The 21,587-nt window shown below is 33.0% G+C and overlaps 1 protein-coding gene across 1 annotated transcript in view; it reads left to right on the top strand.

Moving 5' to 3' along the window:
* Sema3d (semaphorin 3D) overlaps positions 1-21,587 on the top strand; it is a 157,189-nt gene that overhangs the window by 113,236 nt on the left and 22,366 nt on the right. The window contains exons 9-12 of the mRNA XM_071607904.1: positions 3,421-3,535; positions 4,658-4,727; positions 8,077-8,221; positions 20,017-20,239. Of these exons, the coding sequence (XP_071464005.1) occupies positions 3,421-3,535; positions 4,658-4,727; positions 8,077-8,221; positions 20,017-20,239 (553 nt within the window). The remainder of the gene's footprint in view (positions 1-3,420; positions 3,536-4,657; positions 4,728-8,076; positions 8,222-20,016; positions 20,240-21,587) is intronic.

Here is a 21,587-nt window from a genome sequence, read left to right as displayed (position 1 = left end):
ATATGTTTATTTATTTAAAATATTTTAAGCACCAACTCTCTATTAGGGTGAAGTACTAAATCAAACATAATCCTTTTCATGATCACCATATATATTTTTATGTATATTGAATCAACACTATTTTTAGTATTCACTGCCAACTCTTCCAAAATATACAAATATAGGCAAGGAAATTTAATAATATCATACATATATATGGAAAGTTAATGTATTAAAATAAAAACATTTTATAAAGACTTTGGTTTAGAACAACTTGGGAATTGCCAAAACATAAAAGGCTGGAGATGTGACTTTAAGAGATATAAATCAAGGATTATGAAATGAGGGAGAAATAAGTCACTTTGTATTTTCAAATTCATTTAAAAATCCATTACTTTCTGGTAATGTATGCACACATTTTCTCATGGGACTCCTACTATACATGAGCACATAATCCATTAGTACATTAGGAGGAAGCATCAATATTTTTGCCCATTCATTTTAATATCTAAATTTAATGATAAAATGATCAGAGGATATGAGCCTAAAAATAACCTATATGTAGATAAAATCTGTCTTCACCTCTGTAGATGCCTGAAATCACCCAGTTGTTAGATGGAATAGTATCTGAGAAATGATACCCAAATAATAGAAGCACCATACACAAAATTAAAATTCAAGAGCAATTACATACATACTTGTTACAGGTCATTATATAATATACCATTTAGTTTCCTTGAAAGAAAACTCTTAATTATTTCACTTCTTTGCTAATCATTACATCTTTTAGTAGTTCTTCATCATGTGCTTATTAACATACAGACACTTTGGCCTGATATCAAAGCCTTCCTTGATCTTACTCCAATTTACTTTTATTACATTTTTGTTCACTATTTTAATTGATCCCAGTCTTCATGTGAACCAAATTTGTCTCCCAACGAGTTCTGGATATTAGACCCATTGTTCTTTCCACCTAACTTTAAATAACTGAAGTTTCTTCTGAACCAGTCTCTACACATGTAGTCTGAGCCCCCCTATCATAAAGGCTTAGTATTAAATCTAACTCTTTTGTGAAGCCTTTCTTCATTTTCCTATTTAAAGAAATTTCAGAAAAGGCTCTCCTTGGCTCTCTATTCATTTCAAAACACTTTTGTCGATTTTAACTTGTAGTTTCAGTTATTTATTAAGTGTTTATTAAATTGGTTGGCAGGGTATTAGTGAAATATCTGGAGTAAGCATTGAGTTAAGACAATAAGGAATGCATTTTCTGTTGAGAATTAAAAACTACTGGAACACAACTAGCAGCTATCATGCATTTTATTATCACCACAAGCCAGCAACAGCATTGATACCACCAATTATCAGTGCTGAGGCAAGCATATAAGCAAGTTTATTTAACTTTTTTTTGAGGGGGTAGGGGTTATGCTGGGGCTACAACCTATGGCCTTGTGCATGTAAGGCAAGCATTCTACCAACTGGGCTATATCCCCAGCCCAAGAAGGGTTTATTTTAAAAGGAGTAACATAGACTTCTCCCAAGAGGGAGAAGGAGGCCATAGCTGTTATCCTGGTATCCCCCAAAGTGAGGGTGTTCTGCTTTTTTTTATATGTCCTAAGCTTCCTTTATTCTCCTGCTCTCTTTGCCTTATCTCTCTCCTTTCTGCATATAGACTAGGCCCAGGATATGCTCCATGGGATGGCCAAAAGGTGTGAAGCAGATGGGCTGGAGGAGCCAAGCAGGAAGGGGGCCTAATTAAAAACTCCCTGTAGGGACAATCCCTGAGACTAGTTCCCTTAGCAACAGGTTGGAGCAGGGGCAGGTTATCTTGATTAGGGTGGAGGAAGGGCTCTGAAGGCATTAGCATTTCAATCTCCAACTTCCCAGACCCAAATTGGCCTCCTTGATCTGATCTGACTGGATTTACCTATCTACACTGACACTCTTTTAATTCTGGCTTCAGAATCAGTGACAAAATACTACAACTAGGAAAGTGTTTTGTTGATGCTGGTTCTAAACAATGCTGTTAGTCATTATGTTTATATTATGTGGACATTTATATGTATGGTTAGTCCCCAGCACACATGAACTGAGCTGAACATGTTCCACGTGTAAATTTATCGTGATTTGGAATCATGCAAAATTAACACAGTAAGTGCAAACTGTGAAGTGTGATAAATGTTTGTTAAATGTACATTTTTAGCTCATATAAGACATATTTTACTGAAAACTCATGTCTTTAAATTAAAAAAAATAATTATTGTTTGGTATAAGAAGTACATGTATGACTTGAATTCTCTTGCTTAGAATTATCATTTGGATGCTTTTCTCTAATTTGGTTTATTTTGGAGATAAAGAAGCACAGAGAAGATAGTTCCTAGATATTCAGATGTAAAACATGACAGTTAACTTTTCATTAACTTTATAGAACATCATGTAATGAAGGATAAAAAAAAATTGTATAACATTTAAATACAGATAAGTTAATGGAAAAAGTAGCTCCAAGAGTACCTTTTAAAACTTGAAATTGAATACATTGTATATTTATTCCATGAATCAGTCTTGCTCTTTTATTATAAGAATAGCAGGGTTGGCTGAGTCAGATAAATGAAAAATCATAATAATCAAATGTTCACAGGGACATATTAATTTAAAAATTAATTTAAAAATCTTTTTTTGCTGGATTATTAAATAGCCCAATTGTTCTTATTCTATTTAATCAATTAAAATGTTTGTTTGGCTAAATGCCTAAGGAAACATTTTAAATAAAATATTTCAAAACAAAAGTAAGCTATGGAAAATATAGGCTAATATCTTTTAAAAGATCATTTTCCTGTGTATTCATATTATGTATATATTTATGTCACCTTGATGTTTAATTATAAATGCACAAAATTTGGAAAAAGACTACTTTTAAGTTTATACAGAAGCAGAGTTCTTCTAAAGGCTGGAAATGTTTCTTAATCATAGAAATAATAACAATCAGTGCTAGCATTTATTGCACTCAAGTTGCCTGGCATTATGTTAAGCATTTTATACAATTTTTTTCCATTTGATCTCATTAATCATATTTTATTGATGAGAAAACAAGTAATTGGGTAAATTAATCTTTTGTAGGTCATGGGAGAAAAAATTGGAAGACACAGGATTTGATCCCAAGCCTACCTTGATTGCTAGAGTCTTATAGGCATCTCCTCATTCAGTAGTTATATTGCTTTCATGGCATTCCTTTAACCATTAGAAAATCACCTTTGGTTTAAGGAAAGAACTGACTTTTCCTTTATTTGGAAGTTGAAAGACTCAATATCCAGGCTCTATGATTTTTTAAACAATAGAATTAATAATGTACCACCTGTATTAATAATAATAACTACCAGTTATAGTTGGTGACAGAATCATGTTGGTGAAATTTTATCTTTATTTTTATTTTTTTTCACTTTTCAGAATGATGTAGGAGGACAACGCAGCTTGATAAACAAATGGACAACTTTTCTTAAAGCCAGATTGATTTGTTCCATTCCTGGAAGTGATGGGGCCGATACATATTTTGATGAGCTCCGTAAGTCATATGTTCTTTCTTTCCTGGAAAAGTCTTTCTACCTATTTAAGCAATTCATCATTTGTTATATTTTACTCCAAATACCTGATTATATGTAACTCAGCACAGCTTACAGGAATGGTTCTTACTAAATTTGCAAACTCAAAGCACATGGGGTGCTCTAGGCCTGGAGTTACATGAAGTAACTCCTCTCTTTGTAAGAGTCCTAGAAACTAGTGAAGGAAACAAAATTACAGCAAGTGAAAGGAAGATATAAGTCCCCAGAATACAAAATTTATCCATCCCTTCTGCAGCCTTTCCCTTCCTTGGAAGGCTCTTTCTACACAGAGGAAGAGTTCAGGTTCCTCATTCTGTGAACGCCCTCTGCTGGACAGACTAGGAGACTTTTCTATTCCCCATTTCTCCCAATTCTAGAAGCTAATTCTAGAAAGAACATTTTAGTTTTATATAAATTACACTTCATTAGTTTTTATCTTCTCAAACTTGTTTAGATTTGCCATGCAGTGTAAAATAATTATCTATACCATCTATTGCTTTATCATTATTATGTGTTTGATACTATTAAAGTGTATATTCAATATGCATGGGCCATCTCTCATGTAATATATAAATACACTCACCTCTTAAATACTCTTTTACCAAATATTACTTGCAAATAATCTACCACCAATATTGTGCTATTTACTCAAACAATATTTTAATATTATTATTGAATAAGTAGTTGAATTACTAAGTTGACACAGAGTGTATAACACATTTTTACACTAGAGGGTAAAAAATTCCTTTTTTCTGGCTTTTATTTTATATGAAATTACATCCTGATAATTGAAAACAGTCATAGATTATCAATTGGATCACCTCGTGTATGTGATTGAAGTAAACAACTGAGAGGTTAAATGTTCAACTCAATGTCACATAGTTAGTGAGAAAACTTTTACCCTTAATTTCTCTTTTTAATATAAGCTTTGCATTTCCCCTTAATTTCCTAAGAGACAGTATAGTACTCTGTTATCTTAATTTTGTACACTGTTTAGAGTTTCAGAGATATTTATTATTTTTAAAAGAATATACGTAATATTAAAAATTAAAATATACTGAATAATTATTTTTTTCCATTAATAGAAGATATTTATTTACTCCCCACACGAGATGAAAGAAATCCTGTAGTTTATGGTGTCTTCACCACAACAAGGTATGTAAAAAAATGTTTTTAATCCTTTTAGAAAAGTTATATACGTATGTGAACCCATATAGTTATATGATTTTTGTCTCTTTCTTTATAGCAACATGCTATACGATGTTTTCCATTTTACCTGTTCACTTAGTGTTTTGTAGAAATCTTTCATATCCCTATAAAAACTTGCTTCCTTCTTTTTAAACCAGTATAGCAGCCCCTATGTCACTAAAGTTACTTAAGCAGCCCTCTGTATGTTCCTGGTTTCTAGAACTTTGCTGCCACACATCGTGCACCATAGAACATGCCATTCCACATGCGAACAAGTATATCTCTGAGATGAATTCTCAGCATAAAATTGCTGGGTACAAAGGATGTCTGCATATACTATTCATAATAAATACTTACAAACTTAGGGACATAGAAGTAACACTAAAGAAATGAATGAGAAATGATTAAGTTCACTGGCAAAGCTGTGATTAATTAATCATGAATGGGATTCTCTTGACTTTTAACTTCTCATCACATCACAAGATGTCTTACTTGCATGTCCTGCTACCTAAAATGATGAGAGTGTGGATGTTAGGACCATGTCACTGTTCACTTCTTTAACAATGAAAGTTGGCTTTATCCACCCAAAGAAGAATAACCAGTTAGCAGTAAAAGTAGGACTAGAACAGAAGAGATTTTTCTAATTTTTAATCCCTGTATTCTTGTCTTCTTTCTGTCTTCTAAACATTATCAAGACTTTGTGAATTGCTTAAAAATTGTACTAGCATCTACAAAGCTTTCTCCAAGAAGATGTGATCCTCGCTGTCTTCATTTTATTTCAAGAGTAACCTACATTTGACAATATTCAAAGCATATTTTTGCCCCAGTTACATGTTACTGTTTGTGAATTTGTAAATATTTTTCAATCTTTCCACAACTCAGCTCTCAATGTATGTTGATAGGCATATTGGAAGAACTATGATATTGTTTGGTTTTAGTGTATTCTTTTGAATATGTCCTTAAACTATTTTGTATACATGTTCTAATTTGGTTTCCTCTTTATGAAATATTCCTCATTTCCTTCATAATACCTTCTACACAAACTGAAATTCTCTAATGGTTCAGAATATATCAAAAAACAAAATAGTATTTGATTAATTATAAAATGAAGTTAATATTTGAACATGAGAATAAAGAAAATAGCTTAAGAACTTTTTATTTTGGAATTCATATTTCTGTTACTTTATATATGAATATAAAAATATGCAGACTTCTGAGTATGGTTGCATACAATTATACCTCACACTTTAGGAGGCTGAGGTAGGAGGATCACAAGCTCAAGGCCAGCTTCAGCAACTTAGTAAGACTCTGTCTCAAAATAAGAAATAAAAATAGTCAGGGATGTAGCTCAGTGGTAGACTGTTCCTGGGTTCAATCCCTGGTAGAAGGCAAAAAAAAAAAAAAAAAAAAAAGCAGGAAGAAAAAATGTCTGTAGTTACTCAATTATCTCAGTCCTAGATCTCTTGGCACCTTTCCTTTCACAGAACTTTCTTTGAAGTCAATGTGTGCTTCATATACAAGACACAAATATGTGCCAGGGAAATGCAGCCCCAAGATAGTTTTTTTTTTTTTTTTTTTCCTATCAAGTTTCTGCCCACCCAGAGTGTGAAGTTACAAGTTAGCTCTCTGTTCTTGGTGTTCTTTGTTATTTTATTTTTAGTGGTGCTCTGAAGACTGAGGTAATGTCAGAATGTATGTCATGTCTTTGTCAAGCGAGAAGACATAATTAGCCCGCAATAATGCCAATGCCATTAAACATGATGCATTATTCTTTTAAGAATTCTTTTAAGATTTCATAGTAGATGTGTAATTTTTATGGGAACATCGCCTCTCTTCTTAGCTGCTAGTTTTCTCCTAACTGCCTGTTTACCGTTACCTCCTGATGTTTCCTATTAATGTCATTCCAAGAATATTAATAATTGATTTACTCATGCTAGAGAATTGTTGGCTTGTTTGTGCAATAAACAAAGGTGATAAGTTTCTCAGATCATAAAGGGTGATCTCATTTTAAATAACAGGAATCATTGAAAGAAATCATTCAAAGAAATTTAAAGAAAATATCCTGTAACTTCCAGAACTAAAATAAAAAAGAATTATCTGATGGTGTTAACAGTTTATATCATTAGTGTGCAAAACTTTGTAGAATTCCTATGGAGCTTCTCATAAATGCTGTCTCTGAGATTATGTAATTACAATTAAGTGTTAGATAGGTAACTATAAAATCTCAATTCAAGTAGCAAAATGAAAAAAAAAAGATTAAACATTTAAAAAATCAGTTTAATAAACATCATATGAATAAGTTATTTAACTTATGTGAACTTTATGATGAACACTATTTTTTGCCATATATTTATTGGTGTTTTACCATTGTACATTATGGTGTGATTTGTTGTTACTATTCATATACACATACAACATAAATGATATAATTTGGAGGATATCTTTCCCCAGTATTTCCCCTTTCCTTCCCTCCTTTCTCTCTCTGGCCCCTTTCCTCTAATCTTCTGATCTCCCTTCAGTTTTCATGAGATCCACCTCCTGCTTCCTTTCCTTTTCTTTTCCCTCTCTGGCTTCCACATACATGAGAACATATAGAACCCTGGACGTTCTGAGTTTGGCTTATTTTGCTTACCATTATTGAACATTCACTTCAAAAAGGAAGATAAATGTGAGATGATTGTTATCCAACATCTAAATATTTACTAAAAGTACATAATGTAACTTTGTTTTTTAAGAGAGAGAGAGGGAGAAATTTTTTTTTAATATTTATTTTTCAGTTTTCAGTGGACACAACATCTTTATTTTATTTTTATGTGGTGCTGAGGATCGAACCCAGCGCCCCGTGCATGGCAGGCGAGCACGCTACCACTTGAGCCACATCCCCAGCCCCAACTTTTTATATTTTAAACTCTTTATAAGGCATTATATTATAATAACTTCAAATAAAATTGAAGGATATATAGAAAAACACAGTACCATTTTCTGCATTTTCTTCTCTATCCCCCAGTTTTTCTAGATAATTTTAAATAAAAATTTAGACCTCACTTCCTCCCTGAAAACTTACATGACAGCCATGGCCTGGGTATACATCCATGTGCTTGCTTAACACATTTATTTACAAGAGACTTATCACCTATTTGTCAGGATTGCTTAGCCATAAGCTCTTTGAGGACATAGGCACGCCCCCTTTTTTTTGCATCACCTGTCAATTAGAATTTGCCAAATATATTTGTCCCCACAGCTCCTGTTCCAATATGTGCAAAATAAAAGCCCACTGGATGGTTGTGAATGACTGGATCATGTTGCTTTCTTTCAGCTCCATCTTCAAAGGCTCTGCTGTTTGTGTATATAGCATGGCTGACATCAGAGCAGTTTTTAATGGTCCATATGCTCATAAGGAAAGTGCAGACCATCGATGGGTACAGTATGATGGAAGAATTCCTTATCCCCGACCTGGCACAGTATGTATCCAACTTAATAATTGAATTATTTTTCTAATCCCATATTCAATTCTTAGTCCTATTATAAACTTAACTACTCCCACAACAATGTGGGCTGTTGGTTTTTAAATAGCTATTATTTATTTTCAGTGATGTCTTAACATTTTCATCCTCCACTTGAACATATTTCTTTTAAGTAGAGAATTTTAAATACTATGGGAAATGATGAACTACATTGTAATGAGTAGATTATGGCCCAAGGTATAGTTTATCCTAAGTATGTCTATAGAATCATTAAAATGACTTGTTATCTAGAGTGAAAAATATTCTAAGTTAGATGAAAATGCCAAATACGTATTAGTTCCAAACATACAGTTGCACATAAAGCTAAAAAGTCTTCTAGCTTCTACTTCTACTTTGAAAAGATTTCATCAGTTATGATGGCCCGTTTAAGTTATCCTCCTTCTTGTAATGTATTAATCTTTTTTTTTTATTTTGTTGCACCTTTATTTTGTTGCTTCATTTCTTAGACAAGAGGCGATTTTAAAGAACCCTGAGTTCAAAATTCTTATCAAATAGTATAAATCATGTTTAAAGCACACATGAAGCAAGTAATAATTTATGCATTTGTTTGAAAAGAAAAACAACTGAACTTGTAGTGCTGTTTGTACATTGTAAGCAGAAGATTACTTTTCAATTTGTTGGTAGAATTAAAATAGTTGAAATTATTTAAATAATTCAAGATCAGTTAGTTGAGTTAATATTAAAAGGAAAAATAATTTTATTTAATTTAGGACTTTTTCTCAATATTTCTACCAAGGGGTCTAAAATAATCACCAAAATCTCTGAGAAAAAATGTTGACTTAACCATTCAAATTCTATTTAATATTGCCTTTTCATATGTTCATTCATAAGAAGGAACTAGCTGTTGGTTAGGCTTTCTGAATTGTCTTTCCATCTTCCTGTTATGCAACTTAATTTTGGAACCACACTAAATATTTCTATTCTTCCTTTTATAATTAATTCATATAAATCTGATTCAGGGATGGGTTTTTGTTGGGGGGGGGCTGGTTATGATGAAATAACTGTTTTGTGAAAATATTTTTTCAATTAATATTGTGATTTTCAGAATTCACTTTTGTTTTTTCTCTTTTAAAAGATGATAACAAAAACACAACCTGTCATCTACCCTCTTAAATTTTTTTTTTTTTTTTTATCTATGCTTAATTTTATTTAACCACTATAAAGCATATACATGTATTAAAACATCACATGGTACTTCAAAAATTTCACCATTTTTTTTGTTTTATGAAAAATTTAAAATTTTTAATTTTTAAAATCTTGAGGAAAGTGATGATCCATTCTAAATAGAGCAGAAATATGAAATTTTCCAATGAAAATATTAAAAATATGGATCAAAATATCTAGACAATAAGACATGAAGGTGGATTACATTATGTAAGTTTGGACCACTCACTAGTTGACTATTCCTGCAGGAAAGTCTAGATGATACTCCAGTGATCAAATTAAAGAGATATTGAGAAGTTCCCCAACATTATTTAGAAGTTCAGTGATCAATGTGCAACTGGGTTCATTGCCTATACATTACATTCTGTAAATTACATATTAATATATTTATATCAATACCTCTTTTTTTTTTTTTAATTTTTTATTGTTGGCTGTTCAAAACATTACATAGTTCTTGATATATCATATTTCACAATTTGATTCAAGTGGGTTATGAGCTCCCATTTTTACCCCATATACAGATTGCAGAATCACATCAGTTACACATCCATTGATTTACATATTGCCATACTAGTGTCTGTTGTATTCTGCTGTCTTTCCTATCCTCTACTATCCCCCCTCCCCTCCCCTCCCCTCCCCTCCCCTCCCCTCTTCTCTCTCTGCCCCCTTTACTGACATTTGTTTGTCCCCCTTGTATTATTTTTCCCCTTCCCCTCACTTCCTCTTGTATGTACTTTTGTATACCTCTGAGGGTCTCCTTCCATTTCCATGCATTTTCCCTTCTCTCTCCCTTTCCCTCCCACCTCTCATCCCTGTTTAATGTTAATCTTCTTCTCATGCTCTTCGACCCTACTCTGTTCTTAGCTACTCTCCTTATATCAAAGAAGACATTTGACATTTGTTTTTTAGGGATTGGCTAGCTTCACTTAGCATAATCTGCTCTAATGCCATCCATTTCCCTGTAAATTCTATGATTTTGTCATTTTTTAATGCAGAGTAATACTCCATTGTGTATAAATGCCACATTTTTTTTATCCATTCATCCATTGAAGGGCATCTAGGTTGGTTCCACAGTCTAGCTATTGTGAATTGTGCTGCTATGAACATCGATGTAGCAGTGTCCCTGTAGCATGCTCTTTTTAGGTCTTTAGGGAATAGACCGAGAAGGGGAATAGCTGGGTCAAATGGTGGCTCCATTCCCAGCTTTCCAAGAAATCTCCATACTGCTTTCCAAATTGGCTGCACCAATTTGCAGTCCCACCAGCAATGTACAAGTGTACCCTTTTCCCCACATCCTCGCCAGCACTTGTTGTTGTTTGACTTCATAATGGCTGCCAATCTAACTGGAGTGAGATGGTATCTTAGGGTGGTTTTGATTTGCATTTCTCTGACTGCTAGAGATGGTGAGCATTTTTTCATGTACTTGTTGATTGACTGTATGTCCTCCTCTGAGAAGTGTCTGTTCAGGTCCTTGGCCCATTTGTTGATTGGGTTGTTTGTTCTCTTATTGTCTAATTTTTTGAGCTCTTTGTATACTCTGGATATTAGGGCTCTATCTGAAGTGTGAGGAGTAAAGATTTGTTCCCAGGATGTAGGCTCTCTATTTACCTCTCTTATTGTATCTTTTGCTGAGAAAAAACTTTTTAGTTTGAGTAATTAAATTTTTAAGTGTATGGTACATTAATATTGGCTACAGGTACTATGTTGTATAGCAGATCTCTAAAACACATTCATATTAGTCACCTAGAACTTTGCATCCATGTGATGGTAACTCCCCTCTTTCCCTTTTCCCCAACCCCTGGTAACCACCATTACATACTTTGATTCTATGAATGTGACTTTATCCATACCTTCCATGAGTGGAACTATGTCTTTCTGTAATTGACTATTTCACTTAGCATAATGTTCTCAAGGTTTATTCATGTTGTTGCCTAGCATAAAACCTCTTTTTTCACCTTTTTGTTATTCATCAATTTATTGATGTGCATTTAGTTATTTCCATATGTTAGCCACATTGATTTTAATTTGGGCCATTACAAATGTTTTCCCCAATTATTGGATGTAACAGGAGAAAGAATTTGGTGCTTATATCATCCACATTAATTACAGCAAATTATTTGAATACATAGACAAAGCAATTGAGTCCTGTGATACCCAGAAATGGAAAATAATAATCAAAATAATTACCTATGATTTTTTAAGATTACATTAATTTTGATTATAATGTAAGTTAGAAATGCTAATGTGAATTAGCATTGTTACAAAGGTGGTTGTTGTCACTGTTTACCAGCACTGGCTGAAAGAGATGTGAATATTATACACAGCTTAAGGAAAACTCATATTTTTAAAACTCTCCAAAGTACACAGCCATTTCTCTGAAATGACAATAAGTGTCCCCCCAAATCAGACAGCATAAATATCAATGAGGAGTGTTTTTCATCAGTGGAATTATGTAAAACATGCTGGTCTCTTCTGCTGAACCCTCAAAATAACTATAAACAAATTTGGAAGTACCTAAAATAATTCATAGATGTGTAAACCCTTTATTTCCTTACTTCTTTAGTCACTTTTAAATAATATTTTATTTTATTTGCTTATGCTATTATTCTGCTTCTACATTATATTTTTTAATTGGAATGCTGATGTTGAGGTTAGAAACATCATATATCTGATGTGGAAACCTATTACACAAACATGCTTTGCCTAAACAAACTTTACCATTTTAAATAATTACATTCATAAAATCATTGAAATTGTGTTTCACAGTATATCAAGTGACTACACTTGTAAAATTTGAGAATGTAAGAGCTGGAGTAGATGATAGAGAGCACATAATTCACTCTTGTATTATATAGGAGGAATATGATGCCCAGAATAATTAAATAATTTCCCCAATATCATGTTGCCATAAAAAGCAGAAGGAAAAAGGATATGATTGGAATTTTTTTGTTGTTGTTGTTGTTGAGTATGCTCTCTCTATTCTGTGATATTCTGTGATAAGTCACCTATTTTCTAACATTCACCTGTAGTTATAGTGCTGAATGCCCTACCTAAAATTAATTGCATTTGATTTATATCATCTCTTGCCATTCTCTCTCATCTGCACTTTTTTTAAAGCACCCAAAATGGTGATGCTTTCTACTATTTCCTCTCTTTCAGAAATTTTAGTAATAAATTATAATTGAACATTCCTTATGACTTGGAGTGATAAACACTTCCATGTTATCTCACTACATTCCTAAGAAAATATCATAGCATAGGTACCATTACCTTAAGTTTATGGGTATGAAAAAAAAGTGAGGATAATGCATGTTCATGATCTCATAGTTTGTGAAGTGGTAAGACTAGGATTACATTTGGATCTACCTACCTCCAAATTATAAGTTCTGCTGTTCTACTTTCAAAGGGATGAAAATAATCAAACAGAACCTTTGTTGTATCTCCAGGGATTGAGCTGTTGTCTGTACATGTTTCAGTGTAGTTCTGAAACCTTCTTACATTTGTCATCTTTTATTATGATTTAGAGGAATGTATCTTACTTTAATAAAAGCATTGTTGAATAATTTGTTTTCTCTGTAATTGGTTAGAATGTTTACTAAAGTTATTTTACCCTTAAGTTAAAATTTTAAAATATATTGTTTTTAAAAAAAATCACCTTTACTTTCATATTTTCTGTATCATTGTTGTTACTAAGATTGATGTCTAAGTGGTTCTCCCAGAAGTCACCTCTGCTGACATTGTTACTCAGTTAAACACTGTAGGGATGGTAGCACGCTGCACCTACCTTCATTTTTTTTTTTTTTTTTTTTGGTTTTGACAGAATACTGTATTTCCTGTGACCAAAAGTCAAGCCTAAACTCCTAGCCTTACCTGGATGATCTTCAGTTTTATTAGGCCTGAAAATTCGCAAGGATACATTTACAAAATTCCTTCACTTCAAGTGATTCTTCTGCCCTCTGGTGTCCAAATAGAGTCTGAACATATATTTTGTACAGGTGGATTTTATCAGTCTTTTTGATTTACTGGATTTGGTGATATGAATTTCCAAGTGAAATGAAATATGGAAGAATCCACTATAAAGTGAGAGGTATAATTCAGATATGGACACTAAATTGAAGTCAGGCCAGAACTAATAGACAGCTAGAAAACTCAGAATCTGGGGAGGATTTGTAAAGGCAGATTTCAGTTTTCATTGTTGATTCATTAGAAATAATTTATCAGTTTCAAGATACTAAGTTAGTCTTATTATGTAGTTTTATTCTGTGTTGACAAGTAATTTTTTTAAGATTTATGCATGGATGTAAAATACTAGTCAATATTTACTGAAAAGTGAGTTTCAGTTTAAACCATTCCCTTATCAAAAAAGTAAGAAGAAAGTACTAGTTTTTGAAATTTAAATATTTATGAAACACATTTTACTACTTTTAAAACATTTTTTCCATAGTTACTGATATTTTATAAATGCTTAATTTTGTAAAAATTACAATTCATTTCTTAATTCCATTTCCTTCTATGTGGTTGCTGGTTTAAGTGTGAAGATTTTTTATCTTTTTTATGTGATCCATAAAACACATCATTATCTCAACTAATCCTCCATTTGAGGGCAGGGTATAAAAGAGGTAGTGATTGCTACTATCATTGGTTTCATAACTTTATTATGTGAATACTGGTGATAGATACAATACAACTCCTATGAGTAGCTTAAACATCAGTAAGACCTGTTCTTTCTTTGTATATAGATATTTTTTTAAAAAGTGTTGCAAATAGTGAAGAAACCAAAAAATAGTGAAGAAACCAAAAAACTAACTGAAAGCCTACAATCCTTTAGTATCTTTCAAGATCTCTCCTCTCTCATGCTCTTGTTCTTGCTTGCTCTCTCTCCTCTCTAGTGAGTTTCTTAGTTCAAAAATTTCAAGCCAGGCACAAATGGTACATGCCTGTAATCCCAGCAGCACGGGAGGCCTAGGCAGGAGAATTGTGAGTTCAAAGCCAATCTCAGCAAAACGAGGGGCTAAAGCAACTCATTAAGACCCTCTCTTTAAATAAAATACAAAATAGAGCTGGGGATGTGGCTCAGTGGTCAAGTGCCCCTGAGTTCAATCCCAGTACCGCCCCCCCCCCCACACACCCAAAAAAAAAGATTTTGAAGCAGAGCTATATTTCAGGGACTCCAAGGCATGGTAAAAGCATCCTTGGGGGAGTATGTAAAGACTGGACTTCTCATGCCAACTGCAGCTTCCACATCTGACCCTAAACATGTAAAAGAAATGCTCATTTTTCAGCTCTTTCTAAATCCTCCCTGTACCCCCAGTTTGGCGTAGGGGCTATGGTTGGTTTTCTTTGTCTAATCTTCTTTTCATGGAGAAAGAAACTCTAAGATACAGGGAATATCAAAATTCCTTTTTACTGCTTATTGCCCTTCCATGATTTATTTCTGAATATCATTTGTTCTTTTAGTGGGACAAAAAGAGGAAATAAATATTAAAATGTCCTGTAAAACTTGATTAACAAAACTTATTATCCTTCTTTTCTGCTAGATTAAAACCTCCTGAACTCAGGATGTGAGTAGATGTGTTAAACAGTTCTTATTTATTTTCTCCCAAATTATTAGAAGTGTAAAAGACATTGAGAAATTAGAAGGTTCTTTTGATTTCAGGTCCACTAAAAAATTTGTCTTAGCAAATAAGACATAGACCTACTCAGAGACCTGGCATATTCACCTGGGCTAGAAAGATCTTTTTCACTTTTACATATTGGGGCATCACTGAGTCTTACTTGAGGCAAATTTGTGGTTTTGTCATGCAAAATCAAACCCTTAAGGGGTTCTCATAGGATAAAAATAACACAATGTTGAGAATGATCTACACAGCAGACTGGATATATGTAATGGTGCTTCAACAAGAAATTTTATGGAGAATTTTCAACTTTTACCCTGGTTTATATTCACAACAGCCAGGATTTGAGGTGAACATGGAATCCACAATAGTAAGAGATGCATATGGAACCCACAAGTTCAAAATTCTTTGGCATTCTGTTTTTCTCAGAGTACAGGCTCCATCTAAACTATTCGGCGTAAGCTTTGGCCTAGTCCCATCATACATTCTTTCACTAGAGAGCTGATGGCTCTCAGAATTTTATGTCTTTATTAAATTAATGAAGATCCAAAATTGTCAGAAGATTGATTACAAGTTGTGCTGTTCCCATTAAGAATTGTCCTTTTTACTGTAGTAAAGAGATATCTGACTTCCAAATATAGGTTAATTGGCCAAAGTAAAACATGTAATTCAAGATGTATATAATGAAACCTCCTCTTGATTTCTACAGTTTGGTGAGACTGCGATAGTCTTACCAAAGGAAACTGAGAAATATGGCATATGACGGAAGTATTCCCTCAGTGTCTTGACCTATCCCCTCCTTTGTACATCTGAAGAATATGGTTAACATTGTGTTGTTGTTTGTTTCATTTTGTTTTAAGGCTTTAAGGGCTTTCCTAGTTAACTTAAAAATCTGTAGAAAACTTTGGGGAAATTGCATTTTTATAGATTACTTATGCCTCTTCATCATACTGAATTCAGCTTTATTTCCCCCTTAATATCTGTTCAATTGCACTGCCTTCTATTTTCTTGGATAGCAAACCACTATTTCCTTGTCACTACCTCTCTCAAATTGCTAGAGATAACTCTAAATCCTTTCTTTCCAGGGATTTAGCTCTAGAAGACAGTAGCAGAGACAGAACTAAACTTGGAGCATCCTGAGTCTCAGTTCTTAAAACTGGTTACACTGACAGTGCCTGACAAAACATCCCTGTCAGTCCTCTGTATCTAGATCTAGGCTTCATTTCTCCAAAACGATGAGAGCAAGCCTGGTTTGGGGGCACAAGCCTGTAATCCCAACAACTGGGAAGCACAGGCAGGAGGATTAAAAATTTAAGGTCAGCCTCAGCAATTTAGCAAGGCTTTAAGCAATTTATCAAGACCCTGTCTCAAAATAAATAATAAAAAGAGCTGGGGATGTGGCTCAGTGGTTAAGCACCCTTGCATAAATTGATAAGAACCAACTGGTTTCTTCACATGAATTAACCTTTCCAACTGGATATCAGGTTTTTATTTCCATAGGCCAACTATTGCTTTTAAATAGAAGTTCTTCAAATCATAGTCTACTTATTATGCTTACTAGTGTTTTGCTTTTTCTGGTGTACAAATTCCAGGAAGTGAAAGGAATCTTAAAAACAGAGGGGGAGTGATTTACCTCTGCACTTCTATCTCTGGCCTTTCTATCCCTGACCTTTCTATCTCTGATATTTAAGACAGGATCCTTCCTTTCCCATATCTGTTATAGGCCAACTCTCTGATAATCACAGTGATCAGGTGGCACTTACTGAATTTGCATTTTTACATTATAAATATGAATCAGACTTCCTTTACATACCATTCATTAAATATTCAGTTTAGTTTCCCCAGTTTGCTGAAAATGAAAGCCTGGTTCAGTCTTTCTTTGTGCCATGTCTTCGCTCACATTAGTCATTCCTCTGATCTGTTTAAAGAGAAACTGCAACCTGTTGAGAATAGCCCGAAGCAGCAGGGGGAGAAAACTTTTAACAGCTGTCTGGTGCCTTGCCAAGGGGCAAAGTTCTCTCATTGGATAAAAACCATTTTTCTTCTCTTATCCATTGCTTCCCACTCCACTCCTAAAGGCCCTATACAAACACAAGGATTTGCCAAGCATAACAGGATCACACCTAGCCAGCTGTGGCAGCCAGCCATGGAGATAGGCGCTGAACCAGGCTCATTGCTGTTGTGTTTACCCTTTCATCTCAGGTTTTTCTAGGCAGATTCTTTTTTTCTCAGATCTTGTGATGGTATTAATGTTTCCAGCAAGATACTGGCATCTTTTACATTTAGCTAATCTTCTCCTTTCTTTTTAAATTTTTTTCTCTCCCCTCAAATTTTAAGTTGTCTTACAGTTTTTTTCAAAATAGTAGAGACACAGATAAATTACCTGAGTTATTTCCTCTACACACAAGATCTAAAGTGATGGAAATTAGGTAAAGTTAGAAAACTGTGAGCAGACATGAAAAAGACCCTGTATGGGATATTCAGCTAGACTATGTGAATAGCCAGGAATTAAAAGGACAGACACAGAGAAAAACTTATGAGATTTTCAATACCCAGATGTATAGCTGCAATAGGAAATTTTTCTAGGAATTTTTAAAGGAAGATAAATGACTGAATATGGCATCTGCATTACATGGAGTGTTTCCCTATACTTCATGTTTTTCCTTTATGGAATTTTCATTTCTACTTTATTCTTACCTAAATACATTGCTTGGCATCTCGTTATTTTAAATCTGTGCACTGCACAGCTATATGATATCAAAGCAAAAATTCCACTGGATTGAATGTACTAAAATAACAATGTTTGGTTCATACTGTACTATCTTGAACCTCAGGGAGTAACTCTCTCAAATCACTTTCATTTGTGCAAGCAGAGTGATGCGGACCTGAGAGATCACACATAGCAACGGAGAGGATAAGGATCTCATCCAAACACTGGCAGCAGGCCATGAGGAAAAACTGCCCCAAGAAAATGATATTTCCAAAGATCATTTTATGATAGTGGATAAAAACCAGGTTTTCTTTCCTTTTTTTTAACCCTTATATTTTATTACACATTTATTATATTTTGTCAGAGGCAAGGACTGAGGAAAATTGTCATACATCTTTCTTAACTAAAGGTTTCCATCTTCATTCATCTGTACTTTCTTACCTTAAATTCTAATTATTTAAAATGTGATATCAAAAATTGTGGCTTGTATGTCATGATATTATTTCTTTTCATATTTTGACTACTGAGTAACCATAGCTACAAAGTCAAAAGAGATTTTTTTGCTCTTAAGTTGGAAGGTTCTTTCAAAAATGTAATACAAGCAAAATCTTGCTTTTGCTTTGATTTTAATGATAACCAACCAAATTGAACCACAGGCATTATAAGCTGTAAGTCTACTGTGAGTGGCCTTTGACTAAGCCTCAAACATGCAGCCTGTAATTGGCCAAGAGCTTTGTATTATTTGAGCTTCATATCCACTCTGATTCTCTGCTTAACCTATTTAATACACGGTTCCTTCCATTATCAAGTTGATAGATTCCACTTGGCTGAAGGCTAAGTTTCAGAAAAAAATGACCAAACACACAGACTTTCATTTTTAGACCAACATCCAGTTAAGGATAACTAAATAAGTACCAAATGGCTAATGAACTAGGACATTTCTAATCCTTTTGTTACAGACCTGGGACAAATAAAGAGATGTAAATAAAGGATCAGTTTCTTTAGACATTCAAGATTTGGTGAACCATAGATATTCTTAAATTAATTGAAGAAAATCATTAACACTTATTTTAGTACAACTTAGATATATCTTATAATTTAAAAAGAGACATTATGGTTTTATGCATATGAAGTTTGGGGTCAGGGTCATAAATTATGAAATCTTCAGGATCTACAGCTCCTTAAGAATGAACTTTAGACAAGTGGAATGTTTTTGGAGCCCTGATGGGATTATAGTGAGTACCTAGTAGAAATGGCTGAGATCAATGTTTCAACTCAAAAAGAAAACTAAAAAAGAAAAGGAAAAATTTTCATATAAATTTTCTCTAATGTTTCTCATTTCTTCTATTTACCTGTATCAATTAACTATAATTTCCCTTCCAAAAAATTTGTTAGTTCATTAATAATTCAAATGATTAACACTATTATTCTATAAGATAACTTACTAAATTATAATATTTTTAAATATACATTAGATTTAGGATATAAGTTAGGATACATTTTTTGAAAAACAGTCAAATTGTAAATTGATTTCCTTATTTTTGGATAAAGGTACATGAAATTCATTAAATTTGTACCAAGCTGGACTTTTAAATTTTTACCACCAGGGGGCAGATTATGCTAGCTATTTATTTAGTAGATTCTCAAAGTGACACAAGGGGCAATTTTAGAAGGGGAAAATTCTCCAAGGATTTCTTCACAGATTCTTTAGTGGAAGAACTGTTGAATTTCCCAATATAATTTTCACACCAGTTATAATAAAGCTAGATAATTATGATTCCAAATTATTAAACTGCTTTCTAAAGTATTTTTGTGACCTGTTGATTTGTTCCTTTTGTTGTTAATAGACATGGTTTCAATTGAACTAAAATCTTAACTTTATTCAAGGGACACTGAATATTATGGTTTTCCATATATTCACATGTTTAACAGTTTAACATTTATTTCAACCTAAATTCCAAGTATCTTCATTAGAAACAATAATCTTTATAAGAATCAATAGTGTGTATAAAGAGTTCACTATGGAAAAATTTAGAAAATATAGATATAATTTAGAATATTTTTGAAGTGTAAAATGGGATTTAAATATATTAGGTGTCCACTACACTTATTTACAGGTGTATTTGGATATGATTCCATATCATTCCTTCAATATTATCCATGATATATCTTAAAAGCTTCATTAGAATCAAGTGTAAATTTCTTAAGTACATAAATGGTGTCTCATTTACATTTCTTTTTAGTGCCCAAGTAAAACCTATGACCCACTGGTTAAATCCACCCGAGATTTCCCAGATGATGTCATCAGTTTCATAAAGCGGCACCCTGTGATGTACAAGGCAGTATACCCGGTTGCAGGAGGACCAACCTTCAAGCGAATCAATGTGGATTACAGACTGACTCAGATAGTGGTGGATCATGTCGTTGCAGAAGACGGACAATATGATGTAATGTTTCTTGGAACAGGTGAGTTCAAACTAGACTAAGCTTTCTTTCAAAGGAATTTTTCATTGTCTGATAAAGAAAGCAAAATCTTCAAAATTATTTATTGGTCAAAATAAAAATGAATAATTATTAGACCATACCTTGTCAGTGTTTCTTAAAATTATTTAACACATGCTTTTAATTGATTCTATAAACATCTGCTGTACTATGCAAGATTAAAAAATATATTTGTATCTTGTGGTTGCAATGGGCCTAGTATAGATTAGGTGCTCAAGACATATTTGTTGAATGACCACGGACTAAAATTAAATTAATAGAGCAAAGCAATTTATTTTCCAACTTTACGTTTCCCTCTCTCACCAGGGTATCTGATAAGCTCTACCCCAAGGACTCTCAGTTTGAGAACTACTGGCTTAGTTGACTTAATATGGCTTTTCAAAAACATTAATCATTATTTTGTAAAGATTTTAAGCAGAAATTTCTTAGAGATTATTTTTTCTGTTCTTGAATTTTGTAGATTAAAATAAATTTTGTGGACTCTCATTCTTGAAGATCATCTTATTTATTTATTTTGCTAACTCAGTAATTACAAAATGAGTTAAATGTATTGTTTGCAGGAGACACTACATTTTTGGTGAGTCTCCAAAATAGGAAAAAATATTATCTAATAATACTTTTTTATTGTGAATTCTAATGGCAGTAATGATAGTATGTATCATTAAAGTAAAAATGTTGCATTTTAGACACTATGTTATCTAATATATTGAGCATTTCATAAATAAATAGAGATTAATAGGTTTTTTGACAGACAGACATTTTTATTGGAATAGTTTTTTTTAAGTGTGTAAAACAATTTTAGAATTATTTGGTTTTTAAAACCAAATTGGTTTTGTAGAAGCTAGGTTTCTTAGGAAGCATTTGAGTGATAAATTATTAAAGTGCTGTCTAAGGTATTTTTGTGACCTGTTGATTTGTTCCTTTTTGTTTTTAATAAACATGGTTTCAATTGAACTGAAATCTTAACTTGAAGCACAATTGTCAAACATGATCATGTTACAGATGGCAATTTTAAGATCCATATAAATAAGGAGTGTTCTCAAGACTGCAGAGATGGCTGTTTAAGGGGTCAGAATTTGAAATAATGAGTCTGTTATTACTTCTCATGAGTCTGACATTTAATTTGCTCTGTTCATCTAAAGCTCATTCATAGCTTTTTAACAGTTCAATGTGATAAACGTCATTCAGCCACTAGGTGGTACTACCTAACTTTAACTAAAATTATGGCAATGTTAAAATAGTCAATTTGACACTTAAAGTATATAGTTAATATATTTCAAAGATTGCATAGTCATTGACAAACAATATGAAA

Source organism: Marmota flaviventris, chromosome 1, assembly GCF_047511675.1.
Source record: "Marmota flaviventris isolate mMarFla1 chromosome 1, mMarFla1.hap1, whole genome shotgun sequence".
NCBI lineage: Eukaryota > Metazoa > Chordata > Mammalia > Rodentia > Sciuridae > Marmota > Marmota flaviventris.
Note: the sequence above shows the minus strand (reverse complement) of the source record. Positions and strands in the feature narration are given on the sequence as shown.